The 15,028-nt window shown below is 36.9% G+C and overlaps 1 protein-coding gene across 2 annotated transcripts in view; it reads left to right on the top strand.

The window, feature by feature from the left end:
* Positions 1-15,028, top strand: part of slc2a9l2 (solute carrier family 2 member 9, like 2) — a 204,598-nt gene that overhangs the window by 79,100 nt on the left and 110,470 nt on the right. For both annotated transcript variants that reach the window (XM_028446776.1, XM_028446777.1), the window contains 2 exons: positions 10,906-11,093; positions 12,664-12,774. In XM_028446776.1, coding sequence (XP_028302577.1) covers positions 10,906-11,093; positions 12,664-12,774 — 299 coding nt within the window. The remainder of the gene's footprint in view (positions 1-10,905; positions 11,094-12,663; positions 12,775-15,028) is intronic.

Below are 15,028 nucleotides of genomic sequence, written 5' to 3'. Positions count from 1 at the left end.
AAATATATTATTAATGGCGATATTCTAATTTTCTATATTGTCAAAATAGAAATATCGATATATCTTGAATCTCAATATATTGCCCAGGCCTAGGTTCACTATTCTCCTTTAAATGATTCTCAGCGAGTAGGAACTGCGACTCCAGGTGGCGTTCCAACTCACTTTTTCCACGTAGGAGGTCATCAAATCCTACGTAGTGAGACTTTTATTGAACGCAGCATTACAACAGCAACTCTGTGATGACAATGCAGTCTGTGGGCGGGGCTTAAGAGTTGATATGTGTGGTACGAGTCACTGATTGGCTGAGAAGCTGTCATTCAAAACTTTTCTCTCGCTGCTTATTGGATGACATGGTGAAAAAAATCTTAAGTTGAAAAAATAATTGTGCTTTTATTTGACTTTAACTCTGGACTTAAATGCTCAAATAATATCTCTATCGTCCCACCCTTTAGTTTTTACCGTTTTCTCATTATCTCGTATTTGTTGGTTTTGGTTTGTGTTAATATTATAACTTTAAGTTTCTTTGGTTTTATGCATGAGTTGTTCCTTTAAATATCTATCTGCTCCCGCCTCATAATTATAACACGTTACAATTAAACTCAGAATAACAGTAGTAGCCTGCAGACATTTTAATGACGGGACATTCATCAAATGTTAAAATCCTCTAAAGTCTTTGTAATTTATTTCACCCTTCAGCTTCATGCATCACGATTAGAGTTTGGTCAGTTTAAAAAGTTTGTTTTAAACTGGTGAATCACTCACTGTATATAATAGTTTAGATTTATGCTTGGCACAGGTGATTTTTAGACTTTATTTATTCAAATTCACGACAGCGCTGCAGTTTTTCCTTTCTTCTGTTTGCCAGTTTTATTTTGTTTCTTATTTATACTTTAACACAAACAGTTTCTTTTAGTTATTTTCACATTTTGCACAAAATAGGCATAAAACAGACTGAATATAAACATGTTTTCCTACTGAACAGATGAATGTCTGGCTAAAATGCAGCAGGCAGCAGAAGATCCAGTTACATTAAAAATCCCCCTAAAAGCTTGCTAACACCCAGGGCTAACACCTATGGGCTAACACCTATGGGCTAACACCTATGGGCTAACACCTAGGGCTAACACCCAGGGCAAACACTCAGCAGTAACACCCAGGGTTAACACTCAGGGCTAACACTCAGGGCTAACACCCAGGGCTAACACCTAGGGCTAACACTCAGGGCTAACACCTAGGGCTAACACCCAGGGCTAACACCCAGGGCAAACACCTAGGGCTAACACCTAGGGCTAACACTCAGGGCTAACACTCAGGGCTAACACCCAGGGCTAACACCTAGGGCTAACACTCAGGGCTAACACCTAGGGCTAACACCCAGGGCTAACACCCAGGGCAAACACCTAGGCCTAACACCTAGGGCTAACACCTAGGGCTAACACTCAGGGCTAACACCCAGGGCTAACACCCAGGGCTAACACCTAGGGCTAACACTCAGGGCTAACACCTAGGGCTAACACCTAGGGCTAACACCTAGGGCTAACACCCAGGTAGAGGTGGAGATTAAAGGGCCCATGTTAAGCTAAATGAACTTTTCTGTGCTTTAAACATGATAAAGTTCTATTAGGGCTTCAAACACATGTTGAAAGTGTTTTTTTCATTGATTCCATCAATCATTAGTCAGAGGGTGATTTACTCCTTTCTTACTACAGGGTGAACACAAACACCTCACTACAATTTGATGACGCGTTCCCACTTTGATGACAAATTTAACGCAGCACTGAGCTGGAGAAGCCACGCCTCCAGGAAGCTCTCTGCCATGATTGACATGTAAACAGACACGCCCACATAGGTGAGCATTTCAGCGTCCTTCACACAGTGCTATGTATCTATTTTTGACAGTCTATGTATGTACAGGTGAACGCCCCGCCCCCACGCTCTGTCTCATGTTTATAAAGCAGCATGAGTTCTGCTACTTAGTGGGTGGGAGGAGGGCGGGCCGTCCTCTGGGCCTATGTCACCGTACGGGGAGGAGAAAGTCAGTGTCCCGTCTATAGACACGCCCACTCATGAATATACATTAGTAGGACGTAAATCAGCCTGTTTGTGTAGAGTTGGTCAGAAAGTGACTTTTCAGAGGCTAAAACTCTGGAAAACAGGCGAGTTTGGGAAAATAAACCTGAAATATTATGTTTTTGGGGTTCTTAGAACAAATGGTGATGATGGTGAAAAATAGCATGATATGAGACCTTTATGCTGCAGAGGAAACATTGTGCCTGTGTGGTTAGCATCATTAGCATGAGTTGTTGTCTGATGGATTTATCCTATTATCTTATTATTATTATTATATTTTATTTTACTATTATTATTTTCTTGTTATTGTTATCTTGTTATTTTATTTTGTTATTATTTAATGTATACAGTATTAGAAAGAGCACAGTTCACCAAGTCAAATTCCTCGTGTGTATAACATACATTACTTGGTCAATAAATAAATAAATAATTCTGATTCTGATTTCTCTGTAAAGTTAGCACAGCTTGCAAACACAGAATTAACAGCTGTCACTTTCCAGCCCCGTAATAACAACGTCTGCTACGTGTTTTTACTCAAAAAGCCACCAATGAGCTTCATATCCCTAAAACATGAGCTATTAATGCATTAATGCATTTGTGACGTAGACAGTCAGAGCTGGTCTGAAAGCTGGATTCTATTCCTGTGAGGTCTATAAACCACCTAGTCACACACTCACCATCTCAATATCGTACTCTGTTTTATTCTTTTGATCCTGTTTTTATTGTTTTTATGACTCCACTGTACAGTGACCTTGGGTGTTTTCAAAGGCGCTTTTAAATAAAATGTATTATTATTATTATTATTATTATTATTATTATTATTATATGACTTCATTAAAGGTTTTTATTAGGTCTACACGGGTGCGTTCATATGAAGGAAGGTATAAAGTCTCTCGTCTCTGCACGAAGTAACGAAGATTGTCGTTTACAGAGGTGAGAAATGTAAAAAACACAGAACAACGCCATAAAAAGTGGATTTTAAACCTACATCTGTGGTCGGGAGGAGCAGAGTCTGCTGATGCCCGTGTCTGTAGCGACCACTTCAGAGGCCAGAGGTATGTTAGCTTAACGAGCTAACTTTGTTTTTGTGGCTGTGTTTAAATTATAGCATTAGGTCATTAAATACTCATTTACTATTATTTACCTCCTTTCTTTCACCTCTGCTGCACACTGTGCACATAAAGCTGAACACCCTAATGCTAATGCTACATGTCATAAAGTACTATTCAGTAGTAGTACAGTATATATGTATATATGTGTGTGACAAACAAACCTCAGGTATCCTTGACTGTCAGGTTAACGTCATCATTAAGATGTGTTGACATTATAGCCGTTACTGCTGAGGACGTTGTGGACCCACCCGCTCACAAAAAAGTTATATGACTCCATATTTTTATAGGTTTTCATCTGCTGTTTGGTGTAATAGGATCATGTTTAAAAGTTAACTGGTGTTTTATGAGTATTTTATAAGTTGGTGCGCGTATGTTGGGATACCCCCCCATTTAATACTGGCTGGCGCCGACTCTGCGTGTGTGTGACCCAATGTGACGCAGCAGTCTGACAAAACAGTGGATTATCGTTTTAAATTGACTATTCCTGTGGACAGAAGAGGTGAGGAGGAGAAGAAAGAGGCTGTTAATAATTTACTGCTGCTGCTGAGATAAACACACCCTGAAGCTACACGTGTGTTTACGCCCATTCATACATATGCATGAAGGCCCAAAAACAGCCTGTTTTTAGGAGCCCTTTTTCAGAGGGCTAAAACTCCAGAAATAAGACGAGTTTGGGAAACCAAACCTCAAATACTATGTTGATGGGGTTCTTAGAATAAATGGAGATGGGTGAAAATTAGCATCATACTGGACCTTTAAATAAAAACACTAGATGGAAAACAAAAGCCCAGTTGTGTGTAAATTGTGCAAGAAATAGTTTGTGGATCATCATCAAATCCGGAAAAGCATAAATATAGCTTAGTTAAATTTTAGTTTGTGCAATCATAATATTCTTTATTGATATTACACATTATGTTAGCACTCAGTGATGGAAATAATAAACAATATTTAGTTGTTTAAGCTCATTTTTTATCATATACCAAAATCCATTCAAGTTGGAAAATGTTGCTTATTGTGACAAATTTTGTGAGGCCATTAATACTATTTGATTCAATTCAATTCAACTTTATTTTTATAGCGCAAATTACAACAGTCATCTCAAAGTGCTTAACAAAAAATACAAAATAAAAAATATAGAGTCCATAGTAAGAAAGACACAACCCAACAAGATCCACATGAACAAGCATTTAACTTCCTCCCTCTCCCTCTAATAATCAGTCTTTTCACACTGTGGAACTAAACGCATGCACGACCTGAGGGGTCATAGCTCGAGAGAGATGTGAACGTAAACAAGCTCCTCTACTCTGTTGATATTTCCAATCTAACAGCGTTTGTAATGTTATTCCAGAGATCATTAGTGTTTTAATAGTGTTTATATTATTAATATTACACATATTCAGACTCGAGGAGGTGTCCAAAGTTTGTTAATTGCAGCTGATCCGAGCACTTTTAAAAACAGATGAGAGCAGCAGTATTGAAGCGAGGGTGGTCCCCTCGCTTCCACCCCTGGTGAATGAAAATACCGACTACCTGGGTCTGCAGCGGGCAGATTAGGACTCTACCCGGGAATGATGCACGTACCCGAGCACTTTAGTAAAACCATTGCTACAGACCTCCTCTGCTTCTACGCTCCTTTTCCCATTGATGACACTCTCTAAACGACCTCCATGGTCTCCAGCGGACTCTACCCGGCAACGACGCACATATTCAGACTCAGGGAGACCATGGCTTTCCGCTGATCTGAGCACTTTTATGAACCGATGAGAGAAACAGTATCAAAGCGACAGACCTCACACTCCTCTCCCAAGCTTTTAACGTTTGATTGTTATGTATTTTCTGTATTTACTTTATTGTTGCTGGTTTATTTTTCTGACTTGTGTAGTTATTTTAACAATTGCAAAGTGTCAAAGTTTTTGAAAAGCGCTTATATTTAAAATGTATTATTCCGTATCTCCAGGATTTCGCAGGCATGTTTTTGTGATTGTAGCCGCTGAAATGCCTGATTTCGTGGGCCATTTTTCCAAAAGTTGCGGTAAAAAGTTGTGATTTCTAAAACCTACTTTTTCTCACAATTGAGGTAATTGTTTCTACCAATTATAAATACATATTGATCACACATGTTCTAGAAAAAATATGCTTTATTGTTGGAAAGCAAACACCAACACAATTTTGCAAAACATGCAAACACCTTTTTTTTTTTTTTAGCTCATACACTGAACAAACCCTGAAAAAGGTGCAACAGTTTTTAATATTTGTATCTTAGCTTTGAAATAATTTTTTTTTTTATCTCAGAACGGCAGAAGTAGAACAAAGCTAAGCGGAAGTAGCATGAATTCATTTTCCGGTAGTGCGCATGCTCATAACCAATCTCAGACCGATGTGAACTCAGACCGTGACACCGGCACTGGTTGAAAACAGGATGTGACGTAGGCATTTTCTTCTTCGTAGGTTCCTTGTAAGCAGCGCAAAGCATAGACATAATATATGTAGACGCACCACTCTAGTGGGCGGCAGCAGTCAATGGGGCGTCTAAGTATACATGTCTATGGCGCAAAGCCCATAGTGCATCCTCCGCTACTTCCGTAGCAACTACAAGCGCTAAAATGCCAAAAATAACGATAAGCGGCTACATATTTATGTTTTTTTTCAGCGAAGTTGCGGGAAAGTTGCGAACTTCTGGAAAAATTGCATTGCCGCCCTGATTTCGCGAAGTTGGTTGATTTTGCATTAATAGTTGCGATCGCAACATTGCGAAATCCTGGAGGGACTGATTATTATTATTGATGGGAAAGAGAGATTTCCGAGTGTGAAAAGGACAGTATGAGTTCTCTTTTTGAAAATGTAACGTCCACATTCACTAACCAGGCCCATGATTATTTTTATTAAGCTATTATTTTAATTCAATTTACAAATGTGCACAAGATGGACAGGTCGATAAGTGAACTGGAGTAACGGCATCAGCTGAAACAGTTTGAAAAGTCAGGAAAAAAACTGAATTTTCAGCTCGTGTGCAACATTAGCTTTAGCAGCATAAGCTTTAGCAGCATTAGCTTTAGCAGCTAACTCAGTCTTTCTGCCTTGGAGACCGATACCATGTTTATGCAAAACATTTTTCAAAGAATCAACGCTCAAACGGGTAAAATAATCTAAATCTCTGTCAGACTCTTTTCCAACACCGTCACACATGGCGAGTTTATCCCTCTGACCTTTGACCTAATGCGGAAGTACTGAACCAGAGCGAGAGGGTAAAAAGGCTTATTAATACATATATTACTGAGCTTTTTTGTGCAATCTACTGCCACCTACTGACATTGAGGAGTATTTAATTGCTCCGTTCACAAAACTTGCAAACAATGCAAAACTGATTGTATTATTCGATGAAATCCAAACTTTTCATGTTGTGGGCAGCAGCAATGTTAAATCAGTCATTTATTATTACTGTGCAACAGTCAAGATACTGTAAGTGCTGAACACATCACAGTGTCATCTGGTCGACTGCTATAATTGTAAGTTATCAGAACCCAACCTTATACCCTAATAAGTCAAACTGCTTTTCTTTAACTCTGCCAACAGATAAAAACTGTACTCATAAAATACTAATATACTCTGTTTTATGAAGAATACACTGCATTGCTATGCATGGAACAAGAATTTGTCACCAAAACCTTAATCTATCACGGTCCCCCATATAGAACATGTTATAAAGAAAATGACAACTATCATGGCTGTTATTCAGAGATATGCCTCTTTTATTCCCTCAGCAACTTTGCAGCTAGTGGTAAAGTCTCTTGTACCGTTTCACCTTGAGTACTGTTCAGTAATCTGGTGCCAACCACTAAATCTGATTTAAGTGGCTTCGAGTGGCCCAGAACAAGGCCGCTCGCCTTGCTTTGAGGACCAGTATCACTGATATGCACCTTATCATTGAAACTAAAATGCATTATAATTCACTAATATTTATTTCAGCTGGCCAACCAAGATTATTTCAAGTAAATATCATCATATCCACTAGTACAATAACTACTTGCTTCAAACTTAGTCACCAATACATTGTCCTAATATTAATTAATTATTAATACTATTGACTAATGTCTTTTTTTAGAGCTTTTCACCTACGGAACAAACTGCCTCGGGACCTGAAAGACATGTCAACTTTTTGTGTATTCATTCATTGATTTTCAGACCCACTTATTCTTGTCTGCCGGTGCCAATCTCCGGCTCTCATTGGGCGCTGGACGGGGGTACACCCTGGACAGGGTGCCAGTCCATCGCAGGGCTATTCAAAAATGCTTTAAAACCTTTTACCAATGTTAATGTATATATCATTTTTTTTTAAATTTTATTTATTTGTTGGTGTAATGAAAATGTGTCTTTATGTACCTTTTTATGTAATGATTTTGTATATTTTTAACTGTCTTAATGTACTAGAATCTAGATTTTTTAATGGCTAATGGGGATCCAATGAACAAATAAATAATACCAATCAGTTCCAGCTGGTCAAAAATGTAAAAATATGAGCATCCATTCAGCTGAGGTGAACACACTATATAGTTTGGCATTTATCATAAAGGACTCTTTATATTGCAGGCACGGAGCTGAGAAAAGCATCTGCATTGCAGTCTGACTTATTGTGCATAAATTATGGATCCCAGAGGAAGGAGTTAAACAGAAAACATGACTGCTGCAAGCTTTAGCCCGAGGCTCTGCCTGTACGGGTATTTATTTTACAATCCAAAGACACAGTTTATCCTCATTCGCTGACTCTGTGTATTACCCCAGTGTGAGAACCAACAAATACCGTGTGTTGAAACACATCCATAGCCTTCAAAATAATAAAAGACTCATTAAACATCAATTGCACCTGAAGGAGGTGATTGAAGTATTTAGTCGTGATTTCAGATTCCATTTGTTATATCATCTAATAATATATACAGTATGTAATATTAATCCAATACCAGTCTTTCTTATTTATCAGCAGCACCTTGATCAAAGTTTATGACATGTGACATCATACAGATATTACCATGTCATAAAATTTATGAATTATATTTTAAGTGATAAAAAAATGGGTAAAATGAGAAGTTCATGTATTTTTAAAAGAGCAACAACGACAAAAAATATCTGCAAAACAAGTTTACTTCAGATCCAGGACAAGCCCCCGGTTGTTACTTTTCATAAAGACGAAACGGAATGACAACAGTCACAGAATGGGAAACTCACAAAAAGCAAAACTGAAAATGGGTCCTTATTTCCTAAAATATGATATAGATAGAGAATAATATTATCCCAACTGTACCCCAATAATTCCATGAAAAACTCAATTGAAAGAAGTTAAAAGAAAATGGGAGAAAACCTCTGCTACGCTAAACAATAAATTAGAAACAAAAATGCTGTCCTTTTTATACCTTTTATTTGGGGAGAATATATAATATCAATCGACACAGTCAACAAACAAATATGAATTAGTTAAGTTTTCCTGTGGAGCAGATGTAGGTATCTGGTGGCCCCGGGGGCCACATGTGGCCCTTTGTCTAATTTTGTGCAGTCATTTTGTTGCTGCTCCCAACACACAAAGTGTCAGAAAAATATTTAAAATGACAAGAAAACACATAAAATAGAAGAAAAATACAGTAAACAACAGCAAAAATACAGAAATTTAATTAAAAAATACAGAACAATATACAAAATGACAACAAAAATACACAAAATGACTCCTAAAAACACAGAAAAATGCTAAAAAATATACAAATTAACGACAAAACAAATGGAATTGTAGAAAAATACAGTAAACAAAAGCACAAACACGTAAAATGACTCCTAAAACACATAAAAATATTAAACAAATTAACAATATACAAATGGACAAAAGTACAAGAAATGACTCCTAAAAACACACAAAGCAGCAAAAACACAAAAAACAACCCAAAATGAAAAACACAGAAGTATAGAAAATAAAAAGTCACAAAATCCCACACATACTGTATAAGCTCTTTTATTTTTAACTGTGTTAATGCTCAAATTGGTCTTTATTCTAAATGCTGACATGAAGGTTGATCATGTTTTGGCCTCCACTGAGTTAAAAGCTTCTCTGCTGTGGAAGAACTGAATCAAGTCCATTTTTAAAATTCATAATTATTTCATTTTGTTCAAAGCTGTTCCTCACACTGTGAAAATATTACAGTGGACATTCATTAAAACTCCTACTCATCAAATGAGGGTCTTAATCAGATACAATAGTGGCTAGTGATAAACACGCATGTTCCTTTTTCTCCAAATCAAATCCTTGATATCTTTGAACTCTGCGTGAACGCTGTTTTTGACCAACACACTGCCCTGAGGTTCTCAATCTATTCAGCCCACGACCCCCAAAATAAAGGTTCCAGAGAGCGGGGACCCCCACTGTAGCTGAAGGTGGTTGAACACAGACATGAACATTGAAGAACAGTCGTGTGGAGACAGGACCATCTATAGGGGGAATAAAGGAGAGATTTTTGGGGTCCATCCATAAAGTCAGTAAAATGATGGTCCATTGTTCTATGAATCTGTGATAACCACATTTATTTATTCATCTGAATAATATCCACTGTTATCCAGGAACATTTATTATTATTATTATAGTCATCTTAAAGATGGAAATCATTGTTTTATTCACAGATAAACTGAGTTAAAAAGTGACCAATAATGGTGGATAAGGTGGTGAAATGGGATTTTAAAAACCACAGAATTTGGTTAAAAATTGCAAATTCCAGTGGGCAAAAACAGACAGAAAAGTTAAAAGGTTAAAAGGGTTCACAGTGTCAATACAATGAAAAGAGGTTAAAAGTAACAATAATGGGTCAACATATGTGACATGGTGGAAAAAGTGGCGGAAAAGGTTTATAAGTGTCGAAAATGCATTAAAAGGAGCAAATCAGAGATGAAAATACATAAAAGATACAAATTGACAACAACACAAACACTAAATCACAGCAAAAATGCACAAAATTACTCCAAATACATAGAAAAGTACTCAAAAATATACACAAAACTAGTGAAAAATATACAAAATGACAGCAAAAATGCAACAAAAATATAAACAATTATTTAAAAAACACACAAAAATGACACAACAAATACACAAAATGTTGAAGACAAGTGACAAGAAAATAGTGAATGTTGATACGTTGTCAAAAATAAGCATGAATTATGGTGAGAATGGGTTAAAAGTGACAATAATGGGTCAACATATGTGATTTTATTCATTAGGGGGAAAAGTGGTGGAAAGGGTTTATAAGTGCTGAACATGCCTAGGAAGTGGAAAAAAATGTGCAGAAAAGGCATTGAAATGTGATGCAGAAGTGTCAGAAAGAGGAGTAATGTAGAAAAATGCATTAAAAGGAACAAAAATATGGAAAGAAAAAGTGATGAAAATAGGTTAAAATATTGTAAGTTTGTTGTAGTTGCAGACAAAAAGGGTGAAAATACACAAAAATGGGCTCAAAATGTTCAAAAACTATTCTTAGTTTCTTGAAGGTATCTGGCGACAACCCTATCAGTGTCTTGCGACCCCAAGGTTGAGAACCCCTGGTTTAGACTGGGAGATGTTCTCCTGCTGGTCTGCTGTGTTTCAGTCAGATCATTTGTTCTTCTTAATAATTAGCATTATTAAAGTCTAATGCTGATTATCATAAAGTTATTAACAGTTTCCTACCATAAAAACCACGTGTACGTCTGTGTGTTGCAGCGTTCCAGAGGTTTCTGGGGAAGGAGGACGTCTCTGAGGAGCTGGAGGAGGTCCACGCTGAGGCTCGAGCTCAGGACAACCTGAACACAGTGTCTGTGCTCCAGCTGCTGAGGAATCCAGCTGTGAGATGGCAGCTCATCACCATCTGCATCACTATGGCCTGTTACCAGCTCTGTGGTCTCAATGCTGTGGGTAACATTATTATCTCCCTAGATCATCTATAGAATGGGCCACTGGCGGCCCTCTGTCTAATTTACTGTGGCCTCCAAACTCATAAAATGACTTCAAAATTAGTGAAAAAGATACGTAATGACAACAAAAATACACACAATTATTACAAAAACACAAAATGACTCAAAAAATACACAAAATGACAACAAACAAAAATGCACAAAATGGCTGCAAAAATTCACAAAATTACTTCAAATACACACAAAACTAGTAAAAAATATGAACAGTTATTTACAAAACAGAAAAAATGACAACACAAAGACAAAAAATGCACAAAACCTGGAAGAAAATGTACAAAGTGTCAAGAAAATTACACAAAAGGCAAAAAAACAAAACAAAAATACATTGAATAACAGCAAAAAAGCACAAAATGACTCAAAAATACACACAAAATTGGTGAAAAATATACATAATGACAACAAAAATACAATTATTACAAAAATGACGGAAATGACAACACAAATACACAAAGTTAGTCCAAATACACAAAAATGTTAAACATGTTAACAAAGCGACAAGAAAATTACACAAAAGGTGGAAAAAAAAACTCAAAGTGAGAACAAAAATACACTATCACAGCAAAAATACACAAAATTACTCCAAACAAATACAGTTATACACAAAAATCCATACAAAATTTGTAAAAAATATATATTATGACAACAAAAATACACACAATTATTACAAAAACACACAATATCACAATACAAATAAACAAAATCAGAACAAAAATACACTAAATCAGGGACAAATATACAAAATGACTCAAAATACATACAGAATTTGTGAAAAATACACAAAATGAAAATGAATACCTGCTTTATGAGAGAGAGGGACAGTTTGATGTGAACACATATTCAGTATTTTTGGACACTTTTCTCATCCGAGTTCCCATTTTTATTTACTTTGTTATAATAAAACAACAGCACAAACTTAGCAAAAAATACATGTATATTCTATTTTTAAATGATAGGTTATTATAGGTAATGCTGCTGCATTGGAGTTTTTGAACAGTTTGCTTTCATTTAAAGACATAATTAGTGTTTCTAAGAAGCTGAAAAAAAGATTTTTCCACCCATAAATGTCAGACTGTGTGTGTGTGTGTGTGTGTGTATGACCTTTGACTCTTGCATAAAGTGCCTAAATTAGGTGGAGATTCTTAGGGATCATGACGGAGTCCCAACTGGTGGAGCGACCTGCAATCAGTGATGAATGAGAACTAAAGCACACAGGAATTATCATATATATGAAAACGCATACATTTGCATATACTGTGTTTGCTTTCAAAAAAAGACGGGAGTTTAATTTGAATCGCTGTGGAGGTCGGTCGTCACTTTCGTTGTCATTTGATACTTACTGTATTCATGAAATCCACAGAAGCTGGTAAAAGATATACATGAAAAAGACAATTTTTCATTAATTTGCTCATAATCTTGAAACTTCCTTCATTGCCATCATATTAATTATTTTTTGCAGAATTCTATGGCTAACACTGAAGTTATTGATTATTAATTGCTTCTCCTATAGATCTGGTACTATACCAATGGCATCCTTCAGAAAGCAGGCTTTGACGAGAACCTGCTTCCCTACATCACACTGAGCACCGGGGCTATAGAGACCGTGGCTGCTATCGTCTCTGTAAGTAGCAGCACTTTATGCTTTTATTTTTAATATTTTCCTTTCTAAAACGCTGCAGAGTAAACAAGTTCGGATTAACTACGCCCATGGCGAATAGCACGTACCACGTTCCCGAGAATTCAGTCAAATGACTCGGTTCCACAGAGTAAAAAAAGGTCTTAGAGAGGCTCTAGACATCCGCTCACAGAATATCCATGTCAAATTACAGCCCGATTAAACAAACATTAAAGGAGTAGTAGTCATTTGAAAAATGGGGCCCCCTGGTGCCCCTGTGGCACTTACAGAGTAATGGGCTCTATTCACATATTGGTATGTGTCAATGATTTGGTACCACCAACTGTCACAATATTTGACTAGCAAATAAATGAGAAAACAACCTTAACAGAAATTGCCGAAAGAACGGGCCCCTAATCGAATTGTGCGAGGCATAATCATAATCTACGTTGAATTACCTTTGAAACGATATATCACACGACTATGTTCCCATAAATTTGGAAATTATCGGAAATGGGGGTTGGCCACCGGGCTCCATGTAAAAAAAAGGGCTCAGAGCGTCTCATCATATTCATTCATAGAGTATTCATACCAAACTGCATTCCGATCTAGCGAGAACTAACGGAGGAGTAGTTATTTGAAAAATGGGGCCTCCAGGGGTCCCCTGGCTCCCCTGTGGCACATATGGGGTAATGGACCCCCTATTTATATATTGGTATGTGCCAATGATTTGGTACCACCAACATTTGACTCGCAATGAGAAATCAACTTTTTTTTTTTTGAAAATCTGGCTCCGAGCGTTGATGCGTACACTAGTACACTGCGTACTAGTGTACACAACAACAACAAGAACAAAGTCAGGGCGTTTAGAGTCCTGTAGCTTGGCCTAAAAATAATGAATTCCAGTTTGACGTGTTTCCACAAACCTATTTATACTAAATCAGAGTTTCTCTCTGTGGGTTTAGAGTTTCTAAAATGCTATCTGAATGTGATGTGTATAAATTAACTTTGAAAGGTGAATTTTGAAGTAATGAACTTTGACCCCTACCGATCTTTTTACTGGCAGGTCGTACAGCGTTGGGCTAATTAAATAAAATACTCCACTTGAGATGAGCTTTTTCGACGCGACCTTGACCTTGACCTTGACATTGCCCCTATGAGATGACATACAGTACGTGTCATTAGTGCTGCATTAATAGCCTGGGAGGAGTTCCATGACAAAGGAGTTGCGGATGAAAAATAATAAGAACTCAGTAACGGTTGGTTGTAGAAATGTAACAAATTACTTCCTTTAAAACATACTTAAGTATGTCAAATTCAGTGTTTGGAATAACGGCGTTTAAAGTAATGGTGTTAGGTAACAGCATTTGTTTTTCAGTAACAGGGTAATCTCACTAATTACTTTTCACGCCGTTACAACACCGTTATCGTTACATGTATTGATTGAATAAACTGTAATCCAAAAGCATCCCTCAGCTGTAGTGAGGAGGTGGGTTTAAAACAAGGTGAGCCGTTATGATTGGCTAAAGTGGCGTCATGTTCCATGGTAGCCAATCAGAGCCAGTGTTTTTACTCATGTGCCAAAACACGCACACGCGCACACACAACAGATTTGATGAATCAGCAGAGATGGCGAGCGTGGAGCAGTCTGATGAAAAGTTGTCATTTTTAAGGTGACGATACAAACACTACTTTATATTAATTATGGTCAAAAACAAGAACGTACATGTGAAGTGTTCATTATATCCAGGAGTGAAGACTTTGTCCACATCTGTTGTAATCAAATACTAAATTAATGAAGCGCCTCACAACGACACACGCATCTAAAAAATGTGAATTCTTTGACATATAGCAACTCTTTTTTTTAACAGTAACACAAATAGTTATTTTACTCGGTAATGAGTTACTTTCATTATAGAGTAATTCAGTTACTAACTCAGTTACTTTTTGGAACAAGTAGTGAGTAACTATAACTAATGACTTTTTTAAAGTAACGTTCCCAACACTGGTCAAATTAAGAATATACTCAAAAAAGTACAATTACTCATAAAGGCAACTCAATTACAGTAACGTGAGTACTTGTAATCCATTACTTTCACCTCTGCTCATAAATATTACTTAAGTACAGTAGTTGTAGATGTTCTTTGTCACGGTCTCCCACTGATTGATGGATGCATTTTGTTAATAAAGTCCATTTAAATATAAAGGGAATATAAGGAACAGGTCAGCTTTCAGTGTTTCTATAAAACATCTCCAGACC

Source organism: Gouania willdenowi, chromosome 5 (assembly GCF_900634775.1).
Source record: "Gouania willdenowi chromosome 5, fGouWil2.1, whole genome shotgun sequence".
Taxonomy (NCBI): Eukaryota; Metazoa; Chordata; class Actinopteri; order Blenniiformes; family Gobiesocidae; genus Gouania; species Gouania willdenowi.
The sequence above is the reverse complement of the archived record's forward strand: the minus strand, read 5'-3'. Positions and strand labels throughout refer to the sequence as shown.